The sequence below is a fragment of the Oncorhynchus mykiss genome, chromosome 29 (genome assembly GCF_057628025.1).
Source record: "Oncorhynchus mykiss isolate SJ-2025 chromosome 29, ASM5762802v1, whole genome shotgun sequence".
In the NCBI taxonomy this organism is placed as follows: Eukaryota; Metazoa; Chordata; class Actinopteri; order Salmoniformes; family Salmonidae; genus Oncorhynchus; species Oncorhynchus mykiss.
The window spans coordinates 26,176,184-26,194,814 of NC_143050.1; the positions used below are offsets into that span (position 1 = coordinate 26,176,184).

At 41.8% G+C, this 18,631-nt stretch overlaps 1 protein-coding gene across 2 annotated transcripts in view; it reads left to right on the forward strand.

Moving 5' to 3' along the window:
- The window catches only part of LOC110509815 (astrotactin-2), a 471,341-nt gene that overhangs the window by 300,528 nt on the left and 152,182 nt on the right, over window positions 1-18,631 (forward strand). Inside the window, exon 14 of one of the 2 annotated variants that reach the window (XM_090226889.1) lies at window positions 1,499-2,371. The exons of the other annotated variant lie outside the window; for it this stretch is intronic. Within the exon in view, the coding sequence (XP_090083015.1) occupies window positions 1,499-1,505 (7 nt within the window). The 3' untranslated portion in view covers window positions 1,506-2,371. Of the gene's footprint in view, window positions 1-1,498; window positions 2,372-18,631 lie in introns of those variants that run through there. 2 annotated transcript variants of the gene reach the window in all.

An 18,631-nucleotide genomic window follows, 5' to 3' on the forward strand; every position in this document is an offset into this window, starting at 1 on the left:
GACCTATTCAGTCTGTCTACAAACAGGCTCTCAAAGTGCTTGATAGGAAGCCCAATAGCCGTCATCACTGTTACATCCTCAGAAAGCATGAGCTCCTGAGTTGGGAAAATCTTGTGCAATACACCGATGCATGTCTTGTATTCAAGATCCTAAATGGCCTGGCTCCCACTCCACTCAGAATTTTTGTTAAACAGAAAACCCAAACATATGGCAGCAGATCCACAAGGTCTGCCATGAGAGGTGACTGTATAGTTTCCTTAAGGAAAAGCACCTTTAGTAAATCCGTTTTCTCTGTGAGAGCTTCCCATGTCTGGAATACACTGCCATCAGACACACATAACTGCACCACATATCACACTTTCACAAAATGTTTGAAGACATGGCTAAAGGTCAATCAGATTTGTGAACATGGTCCCTAGCTGTGTGTTGCCGCTTTCCATGTTGTCTGTTGTCTGTAGCTTGTGAGGTGTGGAAACACTTTGTTGCTTTTATGAATTTTGTCTTGCTGCTTTTTGCTCTATGTTGCTCTGTCTGTATGCTACGTCTTCCTTGTCCTATGTTGCTCTGTCTGTATGCTATGTCTTGCTTGTCCTATGTTGCTATTGTCTATATTGTAATTGTTTTTAATAACCTGCCCAGGGACTGCGGTTGAAAATTAGCCGGCTGGCTAAAACCGGCACTTTTACTGAAACGTTGATTAATGTGCACTGTCCCTGTAAAAAATAAAATAAACTCAAGTCACACTGCTTCTTGACATAATGCCCGTTTAACCCGGAAGCCGGCCACACCAATGTATTGGAGGAAGAGAGAGTCGCTATAGCGCAATGCTATAGGATCTCTAGTGGCACAGCTAGCACTGTAATGCAGTGCCTTTGACCACTGTGCCACTTGGGAGGCCATAATTCATCAATTTGTGACCTACAGTTTATCGGGATCAAAAAGTAATGATTTAATCTGGAAAAAACAGAATAGCCTAATTTCTTCATTCCCACCTTCCCTCTTAGTAGGCTATAGAGTAAATATTATTTATTTTTACGTTGTTTTATGGCAATTACATATAGGCTACCCAAGTGTAGGTTACTGAAAATATTAGCAAACATTTTTTAAACTTGTGGTCTCCCATGTTTGTTTGACAGATGAAGAGTCTGATCTGAGTGTGCCAATGCCACCGCAGCATAAAGATGCTGATACTCAGTGGGAGGTTCTAGCACTGACTAATCACAGCTACCTTTCAAAAGAACCAGTCAACAAGCCCACCTGCAACGAACAAACCCAATGTGGTGGTGCAGAGCCATTGACCCACACCATCCTGAAGAATCATACTAGCTCTGGGTTGTATCCTGGCCTTCCTCTTAGTGTTTTCTTTGACCATGTAGCATTTCCTCAGAAATTCTACATGGCTAACTTGAAAATGCATATCACTGATCAAGTACGGATAACCTTGATGAAGCTGAATCTACTTCAGGGTGATCTTGCTGTACTCTTTGCTGTGTCCCAGGGTGTAGTGAGCAGAATACTTCCCTACTGGATTGGCACAATGGAGCACAGGAGGATGTACATTCCATGGCTGCCAAGGGAGACAATCCAGAACACATTGCCTCAGTGCTTCAAAGAGAAGTTGCCCAACACCACTTTCTTCATCGACTGCTCTGAAACTACTCTTCAGAAAGCACACAATATTGATTCCAGAGGGGAGTCATTCAGCCACTATTATTCCAGCAATACTCTTAAGTATTTGGTTGCCATTGCTCCATGTGGACTCATTATGTTAATTTCTCCTGCATATGAAGGCAGATGCAGTGACAAGTTCATCACCCAAAACTCTGGCTTCCTGGAATACCTTAGGCCTGGCGATGATGTTATGGAAGACAGGGGCTTCACCATCTGAGATCGGCTGTATGAGAGGAAGGTAAACCTTGCCATACCAGCCTTCACTCAGAAAGGAGGCCAGCTGTCTGACAAGGATGTCACAATCACCAGAAGGATAGCTAATGTGTATACATGTTGAGAGCGTTATCAGACAACTCGAGATGTTCAAAATCCTCTCCTAGACTGTTCCCATCAACCTGACACACAAAATGGACAACGTCCTTAGAATCTGTGCAGATCTTGTTAACATGCAGGGTGAGATCCTCCATGAGGATGCTGAGTAAGCAGTGAGAATGTTCATACATCTGAAATGTTACTTTATCCACTATCATTTCATCCACATGAGATACTGTGTGTATAATAGTTTCCTGTTTAATTGTAATGTTTCAACATTTGAAATGTAATGTAACTTTGCCTGTTCCTGATAATTACAGGCATCCACTATGTGCTGTTATCATGCCTTCTTAAATGAATTTAAAATACATGTTCTTCAACACTAAAATGTCTCTAACAGACCAAGAGGGAAGGCAACTGTTTATCAAGTGCCACACTGTTTTCTTAATTGGTGCCCTTGAAAACCAAACCCAGAATCAATCTGAAAACACATTTGAAACCCTTAGACATGCCCCCTCGTCTTATCAAAGAAAATGTCAACAAAGTTGAATTTCATAGTGTTTTTAATAACACCGTATTTTGCCAAGTGCAATATGAGTTAAGGTATGCTTAGATAAATTCATGAAGTGCCATATGAATAAAAGAGCTATATAAGGTAAAGTAAAAATATTCATAAATCATAAGGAGTTATCCGTAGGCATTAGATAAACATATATGAAGAGAGCTGTACAAGGCAAGACATAAAAAACACCAAGAAGAATTATGCAAATATAATCAGGTAATTGTGCATATGAAGAGAACTGTGAGACAAAAAAAAACACCAATCAAGAGTTATGCTATAATAAGGTAGAGCTGACAAAGAGAGCTTTACAAGGCACAACATATAAGAACTATTTAAAAACACAAAGTAGGGCCCCGAGCCTAGATAAATAAAATAAAATGTTATTGGTCACATACACTCATATTTAGCAGATGTTATTGCGAGTGTAGCAAAATGCTTGTGCTACTAGCTCCAAACGTGCAGTAATGTCTAACAATTCACAACAATACACACAAATCTAAAGTAAAATAATGGATTTAATAAATATATAAATATTAGGATGAGCAATGTCGGAGTGGCATTGACTAAAATACAGTAGAATAGAATACAGTATGTAAACAAAAGTTTTAGAACACCTACTCATTCAAATCAAATAACATTTATTTATATAGCCCTTCGTACATCAGCTGATATCTCAAAGTGCTGTACAGAAACACAGCCTAAAACCCCAAACAGCAAGCAATGCAGGTGTAGAAGCACGGTGGCTAGGAAAAACTCCCTAGAAAGGCCAGAACCTAGGAAGAAACCTAGAGAGGAACCAGGCTATGTGGGGTGGCCAGTCCTCTTCTGGCTGTGCCGGGTGGAGATTATAACAGAACATGGCCAAGATGTTCAAATGTTCATAAATGACCAGCATGGTCGAATAATATTAAGGCAGAACAGTTGAAACTGGAGCAGCAGCACGGCCAGGTGGACTGGGGACAGCAAGGAGTCATCATGTCAGGTAGTCCTGGGGCATGGTCCTAGGGCTCAGGTCCTCCGAGAGAGAGAAAGAGACAATTAGAGAACGCACACTTAGATTCACACAGGACACCGAATAGGACAGGAGAAGTACTCCAGATATAACAAACTGACCCTAGCCCCCCGACACAAACTACTGCAGCATAAATACTGGAGGCTGAGACAGGAGGGGTCAGGAGACACTGTGGCCCCATCCGAGGACACCCCCGGACAGGGCCAAACAGGAAGGATATAACCCCACCCACTTTGCCAAAGCACAGCCCCCACACCACTCGAGGGATAACTTTATTTTTACTATTTTCTACATTGTAGAATAATAGTGAAGACATCAAAACTATGAAATAACACATGGAATCATGTATTAACCAAAAAAGTTAAACAAACCAAATAATACTTTATATTTGAGATTCTTCAAGTAGCCACCCTTTACCTTGTTGACAGCTTTGCATTCTCTCAACCAGCTTCACCTGAAATGCTTTTCCAACAGTCTTCAAGGAGTTCCCACATATGCTGAGCACTTGTTGGCTGCTTTTCCTTCACTCTGCGGTCTGACTCGTCCCAAACCATCTCTGTCATGATTCCACCTGTCACCAGAGGGTGGCAGAGACCATCCTAGAGACAATTATGACACTCAGGTGTGTTCATAAAAATTGAAGTGGGTCTAGGGTGTCAGGTAAGGTAGAGGTGATATGATCCTTAACCAGCCTCTCAAAGCACTTCATGATGTGAGTGAGTGCTACGGGTTGATAGTCATTTAGTGCAGTTACCTTTGCTTTCTTGGGTACAGGAACAATGGTGGACATCTTCAAGCAAGTGGGGACAGCAGACTGGGATAGGGAGAGATTGAATATGTCCGTGAACACTCCAGCCAGCTGGTCTGCGCATGCTCTGAGGACGCAGCTAGGGATGTTGTCTGGGCTGGCAGCCTTGTGAGGGTTAACACGTTTAAATGTCTTACTCACGTCTGCCACGGAGAACGATTTCTGCCATCTATCCATAGTTTATCATTTGTAAAATATTTTTATAGTCACAGTGGGAACAACATCCGCTATACACTTCCTGATGAACTCAGTTACCCTGTCAGTGTATATGTCAATGTTATTCTGATGCTACGGGTAACATATCCCAGTCCGCGTGATCTAAACAATCTTGAAGCATGGATTCCGATTGGTCAGACCAATGTTGAATAGACCTTAGCATGTGTACTTCCTGTTTGAGTTTCTGCTTATAGGAAAGTCCAGTGTACTTCCTAGAGGGCCGTTGTGGTATTGGTTTGAGGGGGAATATACACGGTTGGGGGGTAATACGGTCGGCATTTTATTGTGAAGTATTCGGGTGTACAAAAGGACTTGAGTTTCTGTACGTTATCACATTCACACATCACATACACAGTTGTTAATCATGAAACATACACCCCCACCTTTCTTCTTCCCAGAGAGTTCTTTATTCCTGTCTGTGCAATGTACTGAGCACCCAGCTGGCTGTATGGACGGGGACAGTATATCCGGCGAGAGCCAGGATTCAGAGTATTTTACAGTTCCTGTCTCTCTGGAAGGAGATCCTTGCCCTGAGTTTGTCTACTTTATTATCCAGAGACTGAACTTTATTGAGTAATATACTCAGAAGCAGTGGATGGTGTGCATGCTCCTTAGTCGGATTAGAAGTCCACTCTGAATACCTCTTCTCCACCTCTGGGATAAGTTCAGTTGCCCTGGGGAGTACAAACAAAGGATCCAATTTGGCAAAGTTATTGCCGCTCTGATATCCAAAAGTTATTTCCGGCTGTATGTAATAACACAAAAAACTTTCTGGGCTAATAATGTAAGAAATAACTACAGAAAAAAACAAAATACTGCAAAGTTGCTTAGGAGCTAGATGGAGAGCTGCCATGTCTGCCGGTACCATCTTCTCCACATAGATTAACATGTTTGGAGCACAGAGTCAGTCTGCCTGACTGGAACTCATATACTATCCTTGGCAGCATATGTGTGAAATAGAATTCCTTCAGTTTAGGGATAACATCAGCACAGATCTTCACATCAAAAGGCACATCAATAACAACCTGCTCGGAAGAGCCCAGACAGCAGTTTGCATCTCTCCAGTCCTGTGCAGAACATGCCCATTTGCAGCTGCATGTAGTACCCAAGGGCTCCAATATGTTGCAGCTGAGGAACCCCATCCACCAGCTTCACATTGGTGAGTTTGCCAGAGAACAGTTCAATCAGAGACTCACACTTCTTACTCAAGTCCTTGAGAGTTTAACTCTCCATCTGGGTTTGCAGAAAGCCATTTCTCCTTGACACTCACTAATGTTCCTCTACTCTCCAGACTAAACCCACAGCTCTCCACCCATGTGTAGGCCACCTGCTCATTCTCTTTGCCATAATGTGGTTGCTGAGTTCCCATGGAACCAGGGGAAGAGATTATCCCGCACAAAGTTGTTGGGATTTGTTGAGGTGCGCACAGGAACCTTCTTTGCTGAGCTAACAGTGATCCAAAGTTTACGTGCTTCCTTTGCTTTAGTGACCTCCTCCAAGCTGGTACATTTACACTCCTTCAGCTTAACAAGCATTTCTGACACTATATCTTAATGCTGTGTTTACCATGAGGCTGCTGTAGCTGTCTGGCTGCTGCTGGAACTTGATGACTGGTTTAGCTTGGATGCACTTGTGAAGAAGGCTCCCCACTGGAACACTGGCCCCGTCCAAACTCTTAAGTGGGTTTCGGGAGTAGTACGCAGGAGTTGGAGGTAGAGATGGAGAAGCGGCTGGGGTGCTGGCAGAGAACTCGTCACTTGGTTTGTGACATTTGAAACAGATCTCGCTGAACCTTTTTTGAGCTAAATTCTGCTGCGTCCCTGAGTTCCACTGACATTGCTTATCTGTACAAGACACCCGGTCAACCCTCCATACACAGCATTCTGCACCTTCAACAAAAAACAACTGTTAGAATACTCAATTACAGTACAGAACACTAGTTTACATGGTGTTCACAGTTGATTAGTTTACACAGTTCCCTTTTAATTAGTAGGTTTAGGTTATGCTGGTAATATCCTATTTGATTGTAAAACTCACCTTGATTCTGTACCTACCTCTATGCCATTCAAGATTAGACTGATATTCCCTGATGGGTTCCCCTGTGAGTTCTATAAAACGTTTAGTAAAGAACTAATACCGCCGATCAGACGGGTTCTTCATGAGGTTATAGAGCGCAATAAATACCCAGATACTTGGTATGAAGCAACCATTATCCTGTCAAAGAAAGAAAGAAGAAGAAGCCAGGGTCTCCTGGTCTATGGGAACCACTAGACTGGTTCCCATAGACCAGTAAGTTGACTAAATTGTGACTAAAAATATTTTAATCAAATGAATTGAGGTAGTAACAAAATTAATCAATCCAGATCAGCCAGGGTTCATTAAAGGACGTCACTTCTGAATACTATCAAGTACTCAAAGACCCAACTCAAACAAACAGTTATACTATCAATGCTTAAAATGTATTTGATCACAGCGACTGGGTCTTTCTTTTAACGTTAAAGAAGTTTGGATTTGGGGAAATGGATAGAGTTGATATATTCAAGTCTAAAATCATATATTAGAATAAATAAAAAATAAAAAAATTGGTTACATACACATTATTAGCAGATGTTATTGCGGGTGTAGCGAAATGCTTGTGTTCCTAGCTCCAACAGTGCTGTAATGTCTAACAATACACACAAATCTAAAAATGGAATTAATATTAGGATGACCATGGAACCGTATTTAACATATATATAATATATATATATATATATATATATATATATTATGTATGTATGTATACATTTTTATTCAAAAGCACATAAAGGACATGTACCATGCATACATACATATATTTGCTGTATTTACAACATTCTCATTGTTAAGGGTACATTTAGTCTGTATAGAGCAAATATTTCAAGAGTCTGAATAGGAATACAATTTGGATAAAGCCACAGAAAGACAACAGAAACAAAATAAATTCAGAGTAAGACCCGTATGATATGTCAGAAACTGACCAGATATGATGTTTGTTGCAAGATTGATGTAATTCTCTCCATATCAGCAAGTTCCCCGCATAGACCTGTCGTGTCTTTCGCATCATTAAATTGAAGACTGTTATTTTATCAAATCAACTCCCTGTAATTATTATTACGTGATTAAATTAATCATGTAAATGTAATTAACTAGGAAGTTGGGGCACCAAGGAAAATCTTCAGATTACAATGTTATAATTTTCCTAATATAATTCCTCAGATATTTTAATATCTGATCAATTAGTCTTCTAATTAATGAATCAAATTCTTTGAATTTTTAGCCCTTTTTCTCCCCAATTTCGTGGTATCCAATTGTTAGTAGCTACTATCTTGTCTCATCGCTACAACTCCCGTGCGGGCTCAGGAGAGATGAAGGTTGAAAGTCATGCGTCCTCCGATACACAACCCAACCAAGCCGCACTGCTTCTTAACACAGCGCACATCCAACCCGGAAGCCAGCCGCACCAATGTGTCAGAGGAAACACTGTGCACCTGGCAACCTTGGTTAGCGTGCACTGTGCCCGGCCCGCCACAGGAGTTGCTGGTGTGCGATGAGACAGGTGAGGTTCTTCTTTGTGGAGGACAAAACCCCGAGCTAGTGCATCGACTACTGGGGTATCAACGACATCACAGTGAAGAACCGCTACCCGCTACCTCTCATCTCCTAGGCCTTCGAGATGCTTCAGGGGGCCACCATGTTCTCCCAGCTGGACCTACGGAACGCCTACCACTTGGTGCGGATACGGGAGGGGATGAGTGGAAGACTGCCTTCCACATGGCCAGCGGTCACTATGAGTATCTGGTTATGACATTTGGCCTTACCAACACCCCTGCTGTGTACCAAGCTCTGGTTAATGATGTTTTCTGTGACATGTTGAACATTCTCGTCTTCTCCCACTACGCCCAAGAACACATGTTCCACGTCCGACAGGTTCTCCAACGCCTCCTAGAGAACCAGCTTTTTGTGAAAGTGAAGTGCGAATCCTACCGCTCCACCATCCACTTCCTGGGTTACATCATCACTGCAGAGGGTGTACAAAGGGATCCCGGGAAGGTGAGGGCGGTGGTGGATTGGCCCCAGCCTACGTCCAGAGTGAAGCTGCAACGATTCCTGAGATTCGCCAACTTTTATCACCACTTTATCCGGGGTTACAGCAACCTGGCTTCCCCTCTGTCTGCACTCACCTCTCCCAAGGTTCCGTTCACGTGGTCCCCAGCTGCTGACCGGGCATTCCGAGACCTCAAACGCCGTTTCACCACAGCTCCCATCTTGGTTCATCCTGACCCGTCCCACCAGTTCATGGTGGAGGCCGATGCTTCGGATGTCGGATTGGGGGCTGTCCTGTCCCAGCATTCTGCCCTGGGCCTCAAGTTATATCCCTGCGCCTTCTCCCATTGCTTCAACGCCACGGAGAGGAACTACGAAGTGGGGAATCATGAGCTTCTCGTGGTGAAGATGGCGTTTGGAGGAGTGGAGGCACTGGCTGGAGGGGGTGGAACATCTGTGGACCGACCACAATTCAACCAAGGCCCTTCTCCCCTGATTTTTTCACTGTATCTGGGTGGCCAGCTCTAGGAAGAGTCTTTGTTTTCCAAACTTCTTCCATTTAATAATGATGAAGGCCACTGTGTTCTTGGGGACCTTCAAAGCTGCAGGCATGTTTTGGTACCCTTCCTGGGATCTGTGCCTCAGCACAATCCTGTCTCGGAGCTCTACGGACAATTCATTCGACCTCATGGCTTGGTTTTTGTTCGGAAATGCATTGTCAACTGTGGGACCTTATATAGACAGTGTGTGCCTTTCCAAATCATGTCCAATCTATTTGATTTACCACAGGAGGACTCCAGTTAAGTTGTAGAAACATCTCAAGGATGATCAATGGAAACATGATGCACCTGAGCTCAATTTCAAGTCTCATAGCAAAGGGTCTGAATACTTATGTAAATAAGGTATATTATTTTATTCAATTAATTTTAACATATGGCTGTAACGTAACAAAATGTGGAAAAAGTCTGTGGGTCTGAAAACCTTCCAAATGCACTGTATGTTGCCACATTATTATAGGATGATTTGGGAGAATGATGATCTGCAAAAGTGAAAATACAGCCAGACTGGCCTGCTGCTGTGCCTTTGTAGACCTCATGAACTGTCAAGAGTAGACCCACAACTAATCCAAATGGAATCAAACATTCAAATCACAGTACTTTTGCAATGTTATTCATATGACATTTTCACTGCAGCCTAGAGTTGAATGTTGCACTCACTTGAAAACAATAATGCAGTTATTCATTGCATTGTGGTGTTGTAGAATAGTCTAGGTAGGATAATTGTATTGTTCATGAACAAGATCAATGGGGGATATTTTTGAGCTGTGTGTCCCAGGTCTTCACTGTTTTTTCATGCACAATGATGCACCAGGACTCTTTGCTGCCTGTCATCTTCTACTATTTTTTCTGGTCTATTCATCAAAAAATTATACACACAACACCAAAGCAAAAAAAAGTTTGACAACTATCCCCTATTTTGGACCAACCCTCCCCCCATTAAATTGCGATATGTCTCTTACTTACTGAAGTCTGCATAAATGAATAAAGCAAAAGACCAACTGTGAACATATATTGCGTCTAAGCTCTGTAGCCCAATCTCCTTGTGTGTTATTCTGTAGCTTCACTTTTCTGCTGCTTTTATAGTTTCCCTGTCTGTGTGTGATTCCGTTACTGTCTTAAAACGTCCTGATACCCACCCACCCATCCAGCTATCCTATCCTGTTCCATCACCACAAGTGGCCGGTGTGGGTCTCATAATGCCAGGAGGTGTTTCAGCCTTGTCACTGCCAACCGCCTCTCCTTTACTGCCGCCATTCTTGGGGACATAGGCGATAAGAAAAGGTCAGAGCTCATCTATAATAGCAGACACTCAATCACCTATCACTCACTCAGGGGGTGGGGAGACAAATACACACACACACACCGATACAAACGCATGCATGTATGAGCTCACATACACACACGCATACATACACATACATCGACGTTCTAGAGGCTGGCAAACCACTCCCAGGAAGTAGTATTATGCCTGCCATGTTCCCAGCTAATTTCCTGCATTCATCTCCTTAGTGTACAGTCTCATCCTGGGGAGTTTAGTCAACATCCATTACCAGCAGCTATCGCACTCTCTCTCCAAAGTAATAAGGCGGTCGTAGACTGTTATGCCGACGTTTCAGGTTTGAACTTGAGCATAGAAGGTATACTGCTCCACATTGCCCCTTGCACTGGCCCGGACTCTACTTGGATAAATATCCATTCTGTTTGTGTTATTTTCTGTGTTTGTATTTCTCTCTTTTCTTATCACTGTTGTCCCCATGCATATGTCCTGGTAGTCTCAGAGCACCCATTGATTCTGGGGTTCTTGCTGTGAAAGTTGCAGAATGCAGATACTGCAACAAAAAAAAGTACAAAAGTCAAGCTTCTTCCCAACCTGTTGATGCCAGGAGTTCCTCTGGAGGAACACCCTCCCCCCCGTTCAGCTCAAACGGTGGCGCATGGAACGCAAAAATATTCTTAAAAATATTTAACCTCCACACATTATTAAGTCCAATAGCTCAAATGAAAGATAAACACCTTGTTCATCTACCCAGCATGTCAGATTTTTAAAATGTTTTACGGCGAAAACACACCACACATTTATATTAGACCACCACCGAAACAAAGACAAGCGGCAGCCATTTTGTCCCAGAAAATATAAAATTATAAAAGCAGGATTAAAAAATAAATCGCTCACTAACCTTTTGAAAATCTTCATCAGATGACAGTGATAGGACATGTTACACAGTACATTTTTTTTTTTTTCAATAATATGCCATATATATCCATAAATGTCCATTTACAGTGTACTCATGTTCAGAAATTACTCAAAAATGCCCGCAGGAAACCTAGGTAGCTCGGCAAGATAACGTAAATAGACATCATAAACTTTGGCTAAATATACATGTTCTACATATAGTTAGAAAGATACACTGCTTCTTTATGCAACCGCTGTGTTAGATTTATTTTTAACGTTACAGAAATCGCACACTATTTCATATGCTGAGGCAGCGCTCAGTTCCAAGCTACATTTCCACGTAATGTTGGAGTCAACAGAAACACAGATTTAAGCATAAATATTCCCTTACCTTCGATGGTCTTCGTTCAGAATGTTCTGGAAGGGTTCATACTTACCCAATACATCGTTTGGTTTCAAGTCTTGCGTCTTTGTATTAGCTACTGCTAATAACATCAGCTGAAATGCACCCAAAACGTCCTCCGGTCCGGATAAGTTGCGCATCAAAACTTCAAAATTACACATTATATGTCGACTAAACAGGTCAAACTAAGTGCAGAAGCAAGCTTTATGATGTTTTAGACGTGCAAAACAAACTTCAATTCAACCGGGCATCGTTTGCTCTTCCCAGGAGTGCTGGAACAAAGAAATGGCTGTGACCAATTCGCGCCCTGACGCACAGGTTTTTTTATCGCGACACTTACTCCAACCACTCCTATAGGGCCAATTCTCGCGCGATTTGAACGATTGAACGCTCCAAAGAAAGAGGACATCTAGTGGAAGAGATGGAAAGTGTCCCCAGATCCATAAGTGGTCGGGAAGGGTGGGGGCATGACGTCAAAGTTGCTCCAACTTTCATGGCCACAAAAACTAGTTTGGAAGAATGCATGCCCTGTGAGTTCTGCTATACTTACAGACATAATTCCAACGGTTTTAGAAGCTTTAGAGTGTTTTCTATCCAATAATAATTATTATATGCATATATTAGCAATTTTTAATATTTTTTTTTTTCAGTTTACTAGGGGTACCCAATTTCTCCAAAGGGGGCGTAAATCTGCCTGGCATCAACAGGTTTTAAGCCCTGACATTGCAACCTCTCTAACAGGCTGTGTGTTCGTGCCAGCACATCTCATCAGTATCGTCCTACACTATTAAACAGTTCAGGATGAGCTGTCCTTTTCCTGCATTGGCTTTTTTTTCCTGCTCCTAATCTTGGTAAAATGGGGTATGTCTTGAATGGGACCTCAGACAGATGTGCTCAGTGCAGTGCTGTGAGGATGCAGGTTTGGAGCTTTGGAATATAGCAGAAGCAGCAGCAGAAGCAGTGGTAGGCAGTTAAGACAGCCTCATAGACCATGAGGCTAAATCACACTCCAAGGCTAACCTAATAGACCTAATGTCAAATGAGCTTAGCTGACTGCCTGCTGTCACCCAGAGAGAGAGGGAAGGTGGGAGAGAGTGAGGGAGGGAGAGGGATACGGTGGGGGGAGGGTAGAGAAAGAAAAGTGACATGAACGAGCAATACAGAAAGGATGTAAAGCGAAAAGGGGAGGGGAAGGAGAAATGAGAGAAAGAGAGAGAGAGGAGAGAGAGGTGTGAGTGTACTTGTCCGGCGGTAGTACTTGTCCGGCAGTAGCCAAGCGTGCCTATCTGTTAAGGAGTAGCTGTGCCTTAGCGGCCCAGGCCTGGCCAAGTGCTTTAACCTCTAGACGGGGGCTTCGCTGCGGTAATCCTGTTTCTCTAAATGGAAAAGTGGCTGGGCAATTACTCTTCACCCACCGCAGGACCCAATGGCAATATAAGCGGATTCAGAATTACACTGAGAAAACGGTCTACCCATGGTGTTCTCAAAGGGTGCAGTTTACCATAGGCCAGGCCCTTTAATATGTTAATGTTAAAATGGGGTACTACTCAAACCCTACAGTAACCCGTAAACTAACCAGATGATTCTGTTATAAAATAAACAATATACTGTACTTCCATTGCTGTGAGAATGTACAGTTGAAGTCGAAGTTTACATACACTTAGGTTGGAGTCATTAAAACTTGTTTTTCAACCACTCCACAAATTTAACAAACTATAGTTTTGGCAAGTCGGTTAGGACATCTACTTTGTGCATGACACAAGTTATTTTTCCAACAAATGTTTACAGATTATTTCACTGTATCACAATTCCAGTGGGTCAGAAGTTTACATACACTAAGTAGACTGTGCCTTTAAACAGCTTGGAAAATTCCAGAAAATTATGTCATGGCTTTAGAAGCTTCTGATAGACTAATTGACATAATTTGAGTCATTGACATCTGAGTCATTGACATCATGGGGGAAAAAAGAAAGCAGCCAAGACATCAGAAAAAAATGTAGACCTCCACAAGTCTGGTTCGTCCTTGGGAGCAATTTCCAAATGCCTGAAGGTACCACGTTCATTTGTACAAAAAATAGTATGCAAGTATAAACAACATGGGACCACGCAGCCGTCATACCACTCAGGAAGGAGACGAGTTCTGTCTCCTAGAGATGAATGTACTTTGGTGCGAAAAGTGCAAATCAATCCCAGAACAACAGCAAAGGACCTTGTGAAGATGCTGGAGGAAACAGGTACAAAAGTATCTATATCCACAGTAAAACGAGTCATATATCAACATAACCTGAAAGGCTGCTCAGCAAGGAAGAAGCCACTGCTCCAAAACCACCATAAAAAAGCCAGACTATGGTTTTCAACTGAACATGGGGACAAAGATCATACCTTTTTTGAGAAATGTCCTCTGGTCTGATGAAATAGAACTGTTTGGCCATAATGACCATCGTTTTGTTTGGAGAAAAAGGGGGAGGTTTGCAAGCCGAAGAACACCATCCCAACCGTGAAGCACGGGGGTGGCAGCACCATGTTGTGGGGGTGCTTTGCTGCAGGAGGGACTGGTGCACTTCACAAAATAGATGGCATCATGAGGGAGAAAAATTACGTGGATATATTGAAGCAACATCTCAAGACATCAGTCAGGAAGTTAAAGCTTGGTCTCAAATAGGTCTTCCAAATGGACAATGACCCCAAGCATACTTCCAAAGATGTGGCATAATGGCTTAAGGACAACAAAGTCAAGGTATTGGGGTGGCCATCACAAAGTCCTGACCTAAATCTGAAAGAAAATTTGTGGGCAGAACTGAAAAGGAGGCCTGCAAACCTGACTCCGTTACGCCAGCTCTGTCAGGAGGAATGGGCCAAAATTCACCCAACTTATTGTGGGAAGCTTGTGGAAGGCTACCTGAAACGTTTGACCCAAGTTAAACAATTTAATGGCAATGCTACCAAGTGCTAATTGAGTGTATGTAAACTTCTGACCCACTGGGAATGTGATGAAATAAATAAAAGCTGAAATAAATAATTTTCTCTACTATTATTCTGACATTTCACATTCTTAAAATAAAGTGGTGATCCTAACTGTCCTAAAACAGGGATTTTTTACTAGGATTAAATGTCAGGAAAAACTGAGTTTAAATGTATTTGGCTAAGGTGTATGTAAACCTCCGACTTCAACTGTATGTTGCTTTATTTAATCATCAAAGTACAGTTTGTTGCCAGACAATGTAGCATGTTTTCTTCCAAGCCAAGTGGCGGGGCTGCAGTTCGACTGAAACACAGACTTTGTACTGTGGCTTAAAAGCCAATAGCAGGTACCAGTCAAACCCGTCTTTTAACAATGGGTTTATAGTAGATTGAACACCATTTTACTAAGTGTGTTATTGCTTGTCTTTTTTCGCTGGCCTCTAAAAGTGTGTGATCCCTAAGAGATGGATTCATCTTTCCCCATAAGGAGGTGTAGACTGTAGAGAATGAATTGAGATTGATTGTTTTAAAGGCTGCTATCAGCCCTCAGGGCCTGAGTCCCATTTTTAACGCACCGCAAAACCTGACCATGTCTTTTGAATGGATTGAACAACCTGTTCATTTCCAACTTACACCCTTTTCAATGATGTCCCCTAAAATGGAGAGATTTTACATGCTGTTTGATTTCACCTTCTGACACGTTCGCTCACCCTCTTGGGCAACATCCTTTACACCTGGATATATGCCAGTCTCTAGTCATGTCAGTTTTTTTGTTTTTGTTTATCACGGAGTTCCTGCTCTATATTCTCTGTATGGTACCCACTCATATAGAAAGATTTTTTTTTTTTTCAGTAATTAACCCAGTTAGTCAGAAGCAATGGCCTGCACACTAATCTGATAGAACAACCGAGCCTGCAGGAATCGCTAAATCATTACGAGGCTTGAGACAGAAGGAGAATTTGGTGTATAAATGAACTGTCATGCCTGTTAGCATTATGCTAGCCATCCAAAACAGACCCATTCAGGGTGCTAAATGCGGAGGGTTGTGGGTAACTCAGGGCTACGGCTCTCTCCAGAAGGGAAAGGGGGATACCTAGTTAGTTAATGGTGCCATAGTTTCTTGATTAAGAAGATTAACCAGAGAAGATTAACAACGCCTACGCTCCGTGCTTTCGCTGGCTGACCCTCCACCACAGAAAGCACTGAGCTAGGAAACACCTGCATTTAGGAGCTGCCTTACTCAAAGAAAGATACCATGTCTATATGCTCCTTTATTAGCCAAATAATACAATTTTTTTTTACATTGTTTGCTAAACTCACGTGACACTAATTAATGCCAGATTTACATGCACAACAGGCCACATTTGTATTGTTATTATTGTTTTTTGTTTCATTAATTTGTATTCAAGAGCACATAAAGAACATGTACCAACCATACACAACATATATTTGAAGTCTTTACAAAGGAGCGTAATTACATTCACATGTTAAGGGTACATTTAGTCTGTATAGAGCAAATATTTCAAGAGTCTCAATAGGAATACAATTTGGATAAAGCCACAGAAAGACAACAGAAACAAAAATAACCAACAGAAATAACAGAATCAGACTCGTACGATATGTCAGAAAGTCTGACCAGATACCTTCATACATATGCTGTCTGTTGCAAGATAGATGTAAATCTCTCCATGACAGCAAGTTCCCTGCATAGCCCTAACCACATATACTTGGAGGATACATGTTCATTTTTCCAGCATTCTGTTACACATGTTGTTGCTGCTGCTAAAAGACAATCTATCAATTTAAGTGGAGAGGATTGTAGTGTCTCCACGGGAACAATACCTAGAAGGAGATGAAATGGGTCTGGTTGAACAATAATACCTGTGATGTCCTGTATCACATGGAGAATTTCAGACCAAAAAGGCTGGATTTTCGGGCATTGACAAAATATATGTGATAAAGTACCTATTTGTCCACACTGCCTCCAACATGTGGCGGATATTCCTTTTTTAATTTTCTAAAATCGATCAGGGCTCATAAAAAAAAATGATGTGGTACTTTGAATTGAAACTCCCTTGTTTGGTTACATGTCGTGGCTTTATAAAGCGTTTTCATTATATTTAGTTATTTAACTCTCCTCTGATATCTGCACCTGTAATTCAACCTGCCATTATTTCCTAAGATTATCTAAAGATAATATTTTAATGTTAAGGATATTGTGATAAAAAAAATTGTAATGGTTCCAATGTTTTCCCATTGATAAAGTAATTAAATCATCTCGTCGATAGGATTAATCGGCTCAGACATTTCTTGTAAAAATAAATATATTGCCTTACTTGAAGGTACCTATAAACATTTATTTTGGATGTAATGAATTCCTCCTGGATTTCTTGAAATTATTTCAAAATGTTGCCTTTGAATAGTTGAGAGACTGTACAAACCCCTCTCTTTTCCAATTCCCTAAATCCTTGGGACATAGTAGCAGGAAGAAAGGCTGGGTTGTGGAATACAGGCGAGTGTCTAGAAATGTCATTACTCAGTTTATATTGGCGCTGAACCTCCCTCCATGTTTCAATGGAAGAGTAATAATTGGGTTTTGTTTAATCCTGTCAATATAAATAGGGTCAACTATAAAGAGTAGACGAATAAAGGCATATCACAAATGATTGACCCTCAATTTCAAGCCATGACAAATTCTTCGGTTGTTGAATCCATGATGCTATGTGATTAAGTTGTGCCGCCCAGTAATATGATTTAAGGTTAGGAAGGCCAAGCCCAGGACTTTAAGAGGAAGCATTGAAAACAGATAAAGCAGTCTTGGTAAAACATTCATTTTCACTGAAGCAACCCGACCTGCTAGAGATATAGGGAGGGGCATCCAACGGTCTGGATATTCAGTGATTTTACTAATCACAGGGTGCGATAGTTCAAAGCACAGAGTTTCCCATAGTCTGACATAATATCAACACCCATGTAATGCATGCTTGTATCAGTCCACTTAAATGCCTAGTTGTCTTTGATACTTGAGGGTGCATCACCAAATGTCATCATTGCAATCATTTTCCCAACATTAATTTTATAGCCTGATGTAGCACCATATTCATCTATTACTTTGAATATATTTGGAATTGTTGTCTCAGCCTCTGTTATGTACAGGATGACATCGTCTGCATAGAAATATCATTTGTTAATTGGCCCCACCTGCAGACCATGAATGTTTATGGCACTTTGAATAGCGTCCGTCAGAGGTTCTATACTAAGGGCAAATAAAAGTGGCGAGAGACAATCTCCTTGATGATTTCCTCGTTGTAGCGAAAAGGAATGTGACAGTCCCATTTGTTCTAATAGATGATTTTGGACTTGAATATATCAACTATCCATTTCAAAAAGTGCTCCCCAAAACCAAACTTCGTTAACGTTGCTAAAAGAAAGACCCAGTTATTAGTTATTTTCTGAAAGTTTTGTAGAACTCACAGGGGAACCCATTGGGACCCAGACACTTCCCATTTGATTTGATTTGATTCTATCTTTGAGTCAGTATTGGGGGCGTCTATCATTTCCTTATCTTCGCGCGATACCTCTGGAAGCTTCAAATGTGTGAAAAAGTCATCCGGAGAGGAAATGTTTTATAACGTTTCAGGTAAGACCCAAATGCAGATTGTGTTGAAGTAACAATGATTATTACAGCAACAGGGGCAGGCAAACGACAGGTTAAGGTAGGCATGGGTCGATAATCCAGAGTAGTGGGGCAAAGGTATAGGACGGCAGGCAGGCTCAGAGTCAGGTCAGGCAGAGTGGTCAGGCAGGCTCAGCGTCAGGTCAGGCAGAGTGGTGAGGCAGGCGGGCTCAGAGTCAGGTCAGGCAGAGTGGTGAGGCAGGCGGGCTCAG